Source organism: Macaca mulatta, chromosome 12 (assembly GCF_049350105.2).
Source record: "Macaca mulatta isolate MMU2019108-1 chromosome 12, T2T-MMU8v2.0, whole genome shotgun sequence".
Classification (NCBI taxonomy): Eukaryota; Metazoa; Chordata; class Mammalia; order Primates; family Cercopithecidae; genus Macaca; species Macaca mulatta.
Window position 1 is genome coordinate 96,885,968 of NC_133417.1, and position 13,707 is coordinate 96,899,674.

The 13,707-nt window shown below is 40.5% G+C and overlaps 1 protein-coding gene across 1 annotated transcript; it reads right to left on the reverse strand.

The window, feature by feature from the left end:
• Positions 1-1,990: 1,990 nt before the first annotated feature.
• Positions 1,991-13,378, reverse strand: CAVIN2 (caveolae associated protein 2). The gene is given in 2 exon segments (NM_001265645.1): positions 1,991-3,041; positions 12,747-13,378. Coding segments are annotated over 2 exon segments (1,278 nt in total). The 5' UTR covers positions 13,230-13,378; the 3' UTR covers positions 1,991-2,246.
• Positions 13,379-13,707: the final 329 nt, after the last annotated feature.

The window sequence follows — 13,707 nt, forward strand, 5'->3', positions numbered from 1 at the left end:
TTTATTGCTTAGGATTTTAGTGCTTCAAATGTGGAACATAGAATAAATGTGATTGCCAGTGAAACTTAAAAAAAAAAATGCTCAAGTGCAGTTTTCAGCTGACATACAGCTAGTTTATAGGAACAAATGAAAAACACATTTTGAAAAGGAAATGTAAATATTACATTAGGTCTGGGTCCCCCAACTTCTCGCCTGCAAAAAGTAACAACTCCATAAAGGTTAAACAGGCTTGCTTTGGGCCCAGAGTAAAATTAAGTCTGCTACCAACTCTATGGCACTGCAGAAGACAAAGGATTATCTGTGTGAATAAACTGAATTTATAGGTCAATACATTCATGTTTGCAGGACTATTTAAGGTATTAGAAGTTCTGATATAATACAAGAAAAATGCAGATGTAACTATCAAATCATCAAGCTGCTGAAATAAATTCAAGATACTCTCTAGAGCTGGCAAGGTGATGTCAAAAAAGTTAAACTTGAAGAATGAGACTTAGATTTCTAAATGAGATTGGTTGGAGGAAGCAGAGTTAATAGGAGAACTCAAGACTGAAACAATCAACATTACTGCTATGTTTGGAGGAGAGTTTAAAAATCAATTCTTTCTGCTTGTTCTAAAACTGTTCTGCCAAAAAACTGACATTGTTACATGCCTTTTATTTTTTGGTTTATTTAATCTTCTTTAACACAGCCATTGTTGGTTCAACAATCCAATATTTGAGGTTACATTATTGCAAAAATAAGGACATAGCTGAATAGGTTATGCCATCAATACATTTGTTAATCCTATCCCTTTTATTAAAGACAAAGCATAGTTTGTTAATACTGTCTTGGATTAACTCTATTTGTAAGGTTACTTACAGTGGTGCATACTAAAGGCAGGGGATTTGCTCCCTGGACCAAGTGTCTTTAAACTATAATTTAACAAATCATTAGCATTTTGTAATTAAAAACAGATTAAGCAATATTTTAGTATAATGTTAGGTAGCAGTAAAAATTACCCTGTCTGAATATATGTGTACATATACATAAAACACTAGCATGCTTTAAGAAGTTAAGAAACATTAATATTCTGTGAAATTAATATATAAATTAAATACAATCTGGAATGAAATTCCCATTATGTACAAAAAAGAAAAAATAGAATATTTCATTTCCAAAACCTATAGATTTTAGCATCTTATAAGCCTACATCACATCATATGGAATGTAAGGGTTAGTTCAAATTTGAAGAGCATTGAAGAATAGTATGAGCCAAGTTTCCACAAAGCAGTATATATTATTGTATTTTGAAGATTTATATTCGCTCCAATGTTAACAAGACAACATCCATTTGAGCTTCCCTAAAGAAATATTTGTAATATCTTTTATTTATTAAGAAAAAATACAGCTTTAACACTGTTTGTTATTATTTAAAAATATTAGAAAATTAAAAAATTTTGAAGATGACATGTTATTCCAGGATATATGAACTTCTTTAGTATTGTTATTTAAGGAGTGAAATAGTTAAGCTACTATTGTAAATATTTTACTTTCAAGCACATACATTTTTTTCTCTGTTTTCATTCTTTTCGGCATTGTTTCCTGTTTCATTTTCTAAATTTTCTTTCTTATTTTCTGAATAGTCCTTACTTTACTACATATCTTACTTCATTAGCTGACTTTTATAGTCTCTTCATTTTTCCTTCGTTTGCAATAATACAATGGTTTCTATTAAGTAAACAACCAACTGAGCATCTCTTTTTATCTTTTGTAGATGTTTTCTTCTTAAAACATATAGTTATATGTTTAGCTTACATATTTATGTATATTATATATCAACACAAAGAATAAAATTAGATTCACAGAGTACGGTGGAAATACAATATACTACTGGTACACTATTCAGCAAGCTTATGGAATGACAAAAAAGAATGAATCACTTTTCATGACTAGTATCTTAATTATCCTCTGTTTTTTTCTGACTAAGCCAAATAGATTAGCATTTTTCAACTGCTCAATTTCTTCTTCAATCTTGGAGACAATCTACGGAGATAGAACCTAAGTGCAAATTAAAAGTGGAGTCCGTGACAGGTCGCTCTCACGGTAAAGCCTGGTCTCTTGTGTGTTACTATGACTATGTGGTCAATGATTACTGCCTGGACAGGAACGCAGGAGTGGGTGGGTCGTGCTGGAGATGTGCAGGAATTTGTTCCTCGGCCCTGGAAGCCAGCTTGAGCATAGCACAGGATGACACAGCAGCTCTAAGCTCAGGTGGACTGGTGCACCTGGAGCACGGCGGGCTGCACGGGGTCCTCATCGGAGCGCTCCGCCTCCTCAGAGGTTAGCGCATAACCACCCTCATAGCGCACCTTCTGTGCCTGTTCCAGGGCCACTGACTCCTCCTCTTCATCTTCCACAATAGTCAAGTCAATGTTGCTGTCCATTCCCGAGTTACTCCCCCTGGAGGTCACCTTCTCAGCAGCCTCCTCTGCGGTTTCCTCTTCCACCAGGGCGCTGGCGAGGGACGCTTCCGAGAGACCCTCTGCAAAGGACCCCTCTTCCTGGTCATGCGGCATCCGCTCGCTGCTAGGCAGGTCTTCTGACTTGGTCTCATTTTCTTCATGGCTTTCTCCGTCTCGGACTTTCTTCCGCCCGAAAGTGAGGGGAGAAACCTTGAAAGGGGAGCTTTTTCCTGAGGATAGTTTCTGGTGATTTGACGTGAGAGATTTCTTAATCTTCTCTCTCCTCTCTACAGATACGATCTTTGTCCCCAGCTTGTTCATCTTTTTCTCGATGTTCTGGCGAGAAAATGCTTTCTTGAGGCTATCCACTTTCTTGAGGCTGGATCTTTTTATTTTCTCGGCTCTACTTTCTTCCACCTTTTCTTCGGCACTGTCTTCCAGGGCCTCCTCATCGTGAGGCAAATCATCATCTGACGAGAGGTCCACGGTGTGCAGGGTTTCCTCCAGGGATTTGTTTTCATCCGGAAGCTCCTCCTTCCCTTCCACGGCGCCGGAAACGGGCTCTTTCACAAACACACTGGCAGGGATCTCATTTTCCTCCTGAAAAGACGGACGGTATAGGTTTCATGTTAATAACATATTTCACAGATAGTCCTGAGCTGCTGTAATACGTGTGTCTGTTTTGGTGACATGGTGATGATAAAAACCAAATGTTTGTGGCACGAGTTTTCTAGAATAGGAAGAGTTAATTCCAAACTCGTCAAGTCATTCTCTTTAGGCTGGATAAGGCCAAGGGCAGCCTGTTGGGAATATCAGAAGGACAGCCGGCAGAAACTCTATCAGTGACAGGCAGAAGGGAAGTGGGCAGTGACTGAGATAGAACAGGAAGCTGCTTAGATAACGGAGCTGAAGTACGTTACTGTACTGTCAACCCACAGGCCCTCTCTCTCCTATCCTCTTTTGAGGTCAGAGGGCTTGAGCCTGCAAAAATCCCACTGCAGAAGAGCCTGAAGGTCAAGTTGGCAGATAAAAGATAGGGCAGGGGTAAGAACTGAGAAGTCGTCAAATACCAGACACACATAAAGCCTTGACTGGGTTCCCTCTCCAAGTAGGAGTCAGAAGTAAAGGTAGGGTCAACCTTAGAATCCGTTCAAAGGTCCACACTAATTTGGCTGAGGACATCATTTTAGAGTGAGAGAAGCAAGGACTAGGCTTCCTGGGGGTGCACTCAGGAAGCTTTGTGGTTTAGAATATCCTTTGGGGAGTTATTAAGGGGAGGTGAGATCTTAGGGTTATTTTTAGAGTAGTGAGGGGAAATTACTCTTCCAGTCATAGTTTATCAATTCTCTAGTGTTACACAGAGCTTCTTTGGGCAAGAATACTTTGGCCCTCACCTCCAGCGAAGAGTGAGGAGAGAAGCACAGAAAGCTGCCCCCTTCACCGTGGCCAGCACTCTCCTCCAGCTGCTGGGCACACAGGCAAAGATGGCTCCTCTTGGCTTTCAAGGAGCAGCACCCGAACACTCAACTCCAGAGTGTAAGGGGGATGGTGTTGCAACACTGCTCACTGGGGAGTTTTGAATGCAGACAGACTCGGGTTACACAGCTAAAGAACCCTTGATTTTTAAATATTTTTCTTTGAATATTGGAAAAGGAGAGCCTGTCAGCAAAATGTCTTCACATCTTTTTTGAAAGAAATGGCACAGTAGTGAATGTGTGGCCAGAGGCCTGAGTCTCAGTCTTTGCTGTACTACTGAATAGCAGGACAGCTTTCAGCAAATAACTTAATCTCTTTGGGTCTCAGTTTCTTCCAGATATGAACAAGAGATTTGACCTAGATTAGTAGCTTTCATACTGCACTCCCAGGGGCACCAGGGGTTCTGCTGGAATGCCAGAAGGGGGCAAGGCTCCAGACCCCCCTGCCACCCCTCCTGCAACCAGAGCCTCAGGATTGCCTGCTTATATCTAAGGCTGTTCAGTAAACTTTCAGTTTGAAAAATAACTGGATTTAGTGGATTTTAAGGTCCACTTGGGACTTAAACGTCATGCAAAGTTTATGTTAATGGCAAGAACTTCCCTTCTTGTTTTGTAATTTCGATTGACTGAAAAGATGAAAACATGCTTTAAGAGTGTCACTTTATATTTGATACAAAGACTAAATAAAGTTTAGATATTACAGAGAAACTAAAAAAACTTTCCTTATTAATAACTGAATGGTAGAATTATGATGTTCCTTGAAAAATACAACCCTGTCTCTCCCCTTACACACACTATACAGAGTCCTTTCCATAAATTGGTTAGAAACAAAGGATAATGTCTTGTGTCGAGGCAAAAAGCAGAAAAGTCCAATTAAATAGAATCCTTGTTAGAATGATGATATCATATATTGTTTCCCAAAACTCTCTCCACACTCTGCCATTTTGAATGTCATGGAAAGTGTCCAGGCCATAGTAAAAGACAAAGTAAAAATAAATAAATAAATAAAAGGAGCATGGGACTGTCACAAGTTATTATAACATAGACTTTTACAAGCACTGCTTTCCCGTGTTTCAAGTTGAGGTTGCTTCTAGTTCCCAGGAATGTACTCCCCATGAGGGCAGGGATTTTTGTCTCTTGTCCATGCTGTGTCCCAATACCTAGAGCTCAACAGTTGCTTGTTAAATGAGTGCATGTTGGGTAGGTGGCTTTCTAAGAAAGCCCTGAGAGTGGCTGGAATGGAGATTGCCCTCTCTTGGGCAGGCTTGAGGCCTATGAAAGAACAAGTTTACCTCTGTGTCTAGAAGGAAGTTTGCTGACTTCTGGTGCCATTAGGAAATCAAGAGAACCTAAGTCCCAATGGAGGCAATGATCTCTATTTTTAAGGAAGGATTTTCTTTGCAGCGGATGGGTGTTACTAAAAGAGGGTTAGATAACTGAAATAGCTAAAGCTTGGATGCTTAGTCTAGAAGCAGAATTACTTCTGGGGTTGACAAGAGGGGTGAGAAGGTTTGACAGGAGTTGCTTACAGGGAAGGAAGAAACCAAGAGATCAGTGAAATGTCATTAAAAGTCCTCAGTGAGGAAAGCAGAAATTCAGAAAGAAAGCTGCAAAAATAATCCTTGGCTACCAGAGAAGAGTTACATTTTGTATAGTATAATCTCTCAGGGTAATCAAAGGTAGTAAGTTGTATAACTTCCCTTTCTTTAATCCCAACAAAAGGTAGGCATATTAACTGAACTTCTAAAGGAATTAAACTAATAATATTACAGTTTTTCTTTAAATGTACATTTTATTATTACAAAGGCATAGTTGCTGTTGAGTCTTAGACTCTTTCGATGCTTTCATCATGTATCTTTTGAGGACAGCTTTGAGGAAAGTTATTATAAGGTGAATCATATGTGATCTGTGGTAGATACACACTGTGTATATGAATGGGTGCTGAGGGAAGGTAGGAAACCCAATTGAACTCTTTTGTAAAATGCCAGGGAAATTATATGAGGGCTTTTTTGATGCCAGCTATAAAAATAAACCCAGCAGGAACAGAGATAATCCAGAATGAGTTGGATGTGTCTTTATGCAACTGGAAACAAGTGAGATATGTCTTCTTGGCTAACTGCTATGCTTCTGCTGTCATTTTAATTACACAAGCAGGATTTAATGTTCTGTATATTGAACAGTGTTTATTTTGTGGCTTCTGATGGCATCTACTCTGAAGGTAAGCCCTTTCTTTTCACACAAAAATCCATGAATGTCCAAGCACATGTAGCTCTTACCTTTCCATAATGTTTGTTTGGAAGCAGAAAAATACTGATACTTTTCAAAATTTCTATTCCATAGTAAAACATATGAGTGGTGTTTGACAATTAAGTAACTCTTATGGTGGTGGATACTCAGTCTAAACTTCAGCCAATGGATGCTGGATAACTGCCCTCTCCTGAGGTGCCTAATCTCACCTGCGTATGTGCCCTGTGCTCAAGCTCCCACATACACCTCATGGAAACACTTGATATTTCATATGCCTATAAGCAATGTGACACTTCTACCTTCAGCTTCCTGTTTTAATGTTTCTGATTTGCTTTCTCTTACAGGTTGCAAGACTGATGACGATTTCAAGTGGGAAGATCAAGTACACATCCTCAATTCTGTCACTGCTTCCCTGCCCTCATTACTTATAGTTCTACTTAGGGTTTGTAGCCCCTGAAAATGGCACTAGGAATCCCTTGTGGGCTGCACTGCTTCCTTTGGTAGTTCTGCCCAGTGGAGGCCCTCAGGAGAGCTGATTATTTACCCTTTGTTTTCAAAAAGGTCCTCAGCTCCCCTGATGCAGGTGTTCCTGGTTCTGACCTTTCACAAGAACCCTTAGGAGTTTTTCAAAGGAAGGGGAATAAAACAGCACACTTCAAACATATATGACTGATAGGCTCACAGCATAAAAATGAATGGAAAGAACTGAAAAGGTAGCATTTCTCCTTGTAGTTCAGCTTGTTTGCTGTTCATATCGATCCTAGTGAACTAATAGTCCATTTGTATCAACACAGACAAACTGGCCAACATGCTGGACACTTCTTGGTTTGAAGCTCATGGAAGCAAATCTTCTGTGTACATATCTAAATACCTAGATATGCACACTGTAACAGAAAAGAAGACTCTATGACTTGCCTTAGAAAGGAAATCATAGTAAGTCATTTAAAAGCTTGAATAAGGAGAGAATTCGTGTCACTAACTCATCATTCCTGTTGGTAGAAGAAAATAACAAAGGATGTCATATTCCCACTGGGATGCGGTAGCATCCTGGAGGGATATGAAGACCATAAATTTGTGTCCATGGACTGTTTTATCCAATAATCTCTAAATACTAGTTATTAAAATAAAACGGTGCCCACCTGACATTCTGATTTATAGGTCTTTTTTACACATTGATGGTTTTCTCCGATTTGTGTTTCTGAGGTATGGATTGCCAAGTGGATACAGTCATTGATTAGAACTGCACCCCTAAGGCAGCTGTCGGTAGAATCAGCAAGTCATAAGAATAAAATGCATTAGTTATAATCCCTGAGCAGTCTTTCACATTCTGGAGGATTTAAAAGTTTCATTATTTGTCAGTGTTATCAAGGGTTCAATTCTTTTTTAAGACACACTGGTTAGGTGTTCTTTGTTACAAATAAAAAACACAAAACAAAACCAAACAAAAAAACCAAATCACACTGAATTATTTAAAAGCTGATGTAGAAAACCCAGCAAACATGAACTTTACCATGGTGGGATTACAGTGCTTGTTTTTACTCATTTTGCAATTCAGTTCTATAATCTCTATTATTAATAATAAAGTGAAACCTAGCCAGTCACTGTTTCTCAGGGCCTCTGTTTCTTTGATATAAAATGAAGTTAAACTGAATGATTATTAAGGTGCTTTCCAACTCTAACATATTTGAATCTGTGATGTTAACATAAACTCCACAAAAAAGAATTAACAAATTGCAGAATTGATTCCATAGTGTACTGATACCAAATGTGTTTTGTTTTATGTAAGAATCAGAACTATAGGACCTGAGTTGCATTGGAGAATATTTTTCATTCATTCAATTCAAACAGATATAGATTACAAAGCAGTGGAAGGGGCAGCATTTACTTGGAAGGGCTGCATCTGAAAGAGTCTAGTTTTTTTTACGTCAGAGTATGTAATGATTCTTTCTAAGGAATACCAACAATTATCAGTTATTCACTTAAAGTGCCCGGGGCAGTGCTCACCTTCAATAAATGTAAATAATAACAATAAGAACAAATATTTTGTTTACCTCATAAAGTAAAAGGGCACTAGATAAGTAACACATCAAAGCTAATATCCCATATGGGAACATTGTAGTGTGATAGAAACATGGCGAGTTGTCATATAAAGGCGTCTTTTCTTATCTATATCCTCATTTCTTCCAGGTCTGTACTAATGTAACAGTCTTCAGAGCAGTGACTTTGGATAAAGTACAGGCTTTTAAAAAATCAATTTAAAAATGGTCTGAAGATGTTACACTTTTAGCGCCTTTCTAAAATTCTGACCTTATCAAAGGAACCCAAAGGATGAAAATTCGAACACATTTATAGGCTCAATTCTCCAGAAATGTATCCAGTGCAAATAGCTAACCTTTCCACTTTTTTCACCCAATTTCCCAATTTTATGTGGATGAAAGTGTAAGCTGTCCATGAGTACTCTCGTTTTGTTCCCAGGATTTGAAATAATCTCCCAACTGCTTTTTCAAATAATCATTACTAGAACCTTAAGAGGACGTAAGAGGGTACTGCATCCTCAGGGCCAGTTACCTGTGAAATTCTAGTCTCTTAAATCAAAAGAGAAAATTTCCTCATAAGTGTAGAGTCACTGATTTTCTGTACAAATTCTATTTTTTCTTTTAGTAAGTGATCGCCATGATGAGAAGCAAAGTCTCAGTCTTTCTTTAGCATTTGCTTTTTGATCAGAATGCCTATGAGTCTTATTTTATTTATGCTGGGTCATGTCACAGTATTTTGAATTCAAATATTGATCTGAAGCTATTACAAAAAAGTTTAAAAGAGAAAACTGCAGAATTTAACTAGGATTTTAACATTTTTTTTATTGCTTAAAGAGAGATGAATGTTTCTTCAGTTTTAGACACTGCTGGTTATAATTTAAAGTAATTGCTAAGAAATTAGATGCCTACCATCTACAACAATGTTGTAACATTCAGTACAGAAATAATGACATGTTTTAAGTAGGACAAATTAAGGACAAAGTTTGGAATTTTAAAAACGCAATTATGGCCAGGCATGGTGACTCACGCCTGTAATCCCAGCACTTTGGGAGACCGAAGTGGATGGATCACCTGATGTCAGGAGTTCAAGACCAACCTGACCAACATGGTGAAACCCTGTCTCTGTTAAAAATACAAAAATGAGCTGGGTGTGGTGGCGGGGGCCTGTAATCTCAGCTACTTAGGAGGCTGAGGCAGGAGAATCACTTGAACCCAGGAGGTGGAGGTTGTAGTGAGCTGAGATTCCACCATTGTACTCCAGCCTGGGCAACAGAGCAAGACTCTGTCTAAAAGAAAAAAAAGTATCTTCAACCACTAACCAAAGCAGACCTGTAGATTTCAGCGGGCTCGACAGGACTCCCCAAACTGAAAATGTACTCTTCTCAACAGTACCGTACCAAGTATGCTCAGGTCATGGGATAGATTTTCCTTTCTCACTCTCTTATTTTTACGTAATTTTTTGTCTTAAACTAGAAACAGTAGATTTAACAAGGGGAAGTCCAGCATAGGATTCAGATGGGCTGAAAATGATAAATTACCTAAAGACACTGAGTAACACCTGGTACATATTTGCCCTCCACATTCTCCACAGGTCTAGGAAACAGTCTCCTTATGCTACACTGTGAAGATTATGCTGTGACTAGAGGGTTTATTTAGAGTAGGTCTTTTGGGAAGAGTCCTTTGCTTTCGTGGGGATGAGATATAATGTTGATTTCAACATGGCGGTAGTTATACAATACATGGTTCTCTGTGTATAGCAGAGCTGTTTTAAGATCCTGGGTAAGGTGAGGTCAGTTTTTACCCAAGGGCCATATTTCTAACCAAGCAAAAGTATAGCCTTCTTTCTGAGCCAATGAATTTCAGATCCACTCAGTAATATCTTCTATTCATTGAGCACTTATACCATGCCAGTCCCTGCTAACTATTTTAAATGTTATTTCTTTCATTCCTCACTCTATGAGAGAGACAGGAGGGAAGAAGCGTTAGTGTTCAAGAGTACATGCTTTGAAATCAAATTAAACATGAGTTTGAATCCCAGTTTCACGACTTGCTTACTAACTAGCTTCAGACAAGCCATAAACATTTTCGAATCTCAACATCCTCATCTGTAAATTCAGGATAAATAAGATGCTTACCAATGTATGCTGGATTTATTAAATGCTTGATTTTTTTTTTTGCTCTTATTAATATCATCGGTGTGTAGATGAGAAAACAGGTTTGGAGAAGCTACAAACTGTGTCCAATATGACATATTTAGCAAGTGGTAGAACTAGGATTTGAACTACTGTTTGTGTGACTCCAAAATTTATCTTCTGAACTACTATACTGGACCACTCTCTAATACAAATTATTGGTTTATCCATTGGCATAATTACTACTCTGGGGAAACTGCTACTTTTAGAAGGACCAAGAGAGTCCACTGAGTGACTATACTTGCATTTGTTTTTTACAAAACAATCGTCTTGCGATGCCTTGAGAGTTGAGAATTCTAGTATTCTTTAGGCTAATAAAGGATCTTCCACGGCTTAAGAAAGGTCCAGTCACTTGCCTCTAGTTTCCTGCCTCCTAAAATGCTCTTGAAATGTGTCCTTGGGGATGGCTTTCTAAAGGGGCCAGAATGGAGTCCGAGCACATTGCTGTGGATACTCTTAGCTTCCAGTTTGGTCTTGAGCACCCCTGTTTCAGCTTTTACTCACTAGGTGGAGAATTTCTACTATTTCTGGCTGCAATTTCACACCTGCCAATTCAATGCGACAAAATAGGAGACCATGTCAGGCCCTCAAAACAGCATATGCCTTTAAGTTCCCAAGCAGGTTTTTTTTTTTTTTTAAATGTCAGATTTATAATTCTCCTGAATTTCTACTAGCATATCCTCTCCATCCCTCCCCTCAACATCTGCAGAACATCCGTGACAAAACAAAACAAAACCCAATCCTGACAAATTGTGACTTTCCTCTACAAGATAAATGCTTTTTTCCTCCTCCTTAACTGAGGGATGGGACAAGAGAATTTGCCTGATTCATACTGGAAGCAGGACAATTTCCTTTGGTGTCTCAGACTTAAACAGGTCTGTACATGTTTGGTTTTGTTTGGAGATCAGTATTTAATTTAGAAATGCCTTGAGAGCTGAGATTTCTAGTATCTCTTAGGCTAATAAAGTAAGGATCTCATATGGTTAAGAAAGGCCCAGTTACAGTATCTCTTTTCAATTCATCTGGTGCATGAAAAGCCACTGCATTTGCATTAAAAGCTGAAAAGTTTTCAGCTGCAAAAGCCTGTAAGGTAGAGGAGGACATCAGCTCCCTAAACTTTTACAATACTCAAGTGCAATTTGAGGAGGACAAAAAAGCAGCGAGATGAGTCTTTCCTTTTATGGGGGTAGGAAGGCTTAGGTTCTAACTTGGCAGAGCAGATTCCTTTTGAAAAAGAAGGCTCCCTCGGTTTAAATCTCAATTTCTAAATCTCTCTTGGGAGATGAAGGCTCTCCCTGTGTGCCTTTCACAATCAAACTGTTGGTTATAGCCTCTCCCTTCCATGGCTTTGAAATCTTCTCCTATTCATATGGTCACAACAAGACAGCCCTGGGGCGAGGATGGCAATCACTTCCTGGGCTCTGTGCTGGCTGGATTCCACTGGGCGGAAGGGCTTCCAGCATTAGGCAGGGCTGCCCTGGGATTCACAAATGCCCACCACTTGGCGGAACAACAGCCCCACGCAATCTCCCTGTCCCCAGATAGCCTCTTGCTACATTAATTGCATCATTGATGCATTAAAAAAAAATTAAGTGGCCTTTTTATTCGAAGGCAACCGTTTGAGGGAGAAACATTTAAGACTAGCCTTTGTGACTATAGCTGATAACATTCCGTTTATTTTACTTAACAGTTGTGGTCTCTCTGAACAAAGAGAGGCATATCTAGTGTGTTTGTACTCTCTATTTCTAGTGCATTTGCTAGAAAAGAACTCTGCAAGATTGCTTTGCCCCAAAAAAGTCTTAAAAGAACAAGGCTAACTCTAATGGAATCAATCCTCTATTTGCTTGGTCCCCAAAACGTTGGTAGCCTTTGTACAAAGGGGTAGTTTGACTTTTTGGTTAAAAAAAACAACAAAATACCTCACATGATCACTTCATTTCCACAAAGAGTTAATGAACAGCCACTGAATTAATTTGCCCTGTCCAGCTAACAGCTGCAGCCAGAGCCCTACGCCCCTAATGCAAAGAGATAAATGAATTTGACTAGGGTGCAAGCACCTGCACGTCTTCCCAACCTGTACAGAGTACATCCAGGTGTTCCCTGACAAATGACCCGGGGCCTAAACTAAGCCCGCGGGCATCTTCTTTGGGTTAGTCTGCAGTGACCTGGAAAATTCCCACCCCTGTGTGCAGATTTCATATTTGCTTGCTGTAGGCAGACAGGGGACAGTGCCTTATGTGTGTGATCCCTGACAGGCAGGACAAATGTGAAAATGTCTGTGAGAGCCAGGATGAGTGAGATCAAGAATGTTGAGGAGTTCCAGCCCTCCTGTAAGGAGGCATAGGTGACACTGACCTGGAAGATGAGCACTTTGAAATGGTTGCGTCGGAGGAGCTGGGCGTGGTTGTTCTCCAGCCGCTTCACCTGTGCGCTCTGCCTGTCCATGCGCTCTTTGACCGCGCGCGTGTGGGCGCTGACCTTGCGGGACTTCTCCAGCAGTTTGCTCACCGTGTTGCTGGTGGAGGCCTGGTACTTGGAGAGCTTGGTGAGGTCGTTCTGGATGCCCTTCACGGAGCCCTCCAAACTGATCTGTCGCTGCTCCATCTTGTGCTGGTTCTCCTGCACGGCGTCCAGCATGTTCACCAGCTTGTCCAGGAGCGTGAGCACCGTGACGGCGTTCACCTGTGAGTTGTCCCGGATGGCCTCATCCGTGTTCCCCAAGTTCAGGCTGGGGCTCGGTGTGGAGGAAGGCATCGGGCTGGGGCTCGAGGGCTTTTCCTGCCGCATGTCAGACCCAGGGTGCTGGAACTTTTCGGCCTGTGCAGCGTCCTCTCCCATGGCTAGGCGGGTGGGAACGTTCTTCCTCTCTGGGAGCTGCTTCTTGCTCGGGTGAGAAGTTGCGGTGGTGAGGGTGCAGGATGAGGCCCGCTGGTTGGAGCTCAGAGCACCACTCTCTAGGACTGGCAGAGGTTCAGACAGGCAACAACTGGCTACGCTGATCAGGGGAACTGCATTCCAGCTGCTCTTAAAGGCCCTGCTCCACCCAGTGGGAGGAGAAGGTTACAGAACTGAGAAGGACTCAGGGTTCAGAAGTATGCACACACTTCCTAACCGCGTTCTGGGCACAGGACACTTTGTCGCAGGTTTAGCTTTTCTTTCCTGCTCCCCTTCCCTTTTTAAAAAAGTTCAATGTCGTATTTCAATCATGACTTCATCTAGAGGCGGAGAAAAACATGCTAACTTGGCCCAGCTCCACAGCTTCCAATTGACTACAGCTAGTAAACTTTTCTCTGGCTGCTATGCTACAGATGCAACA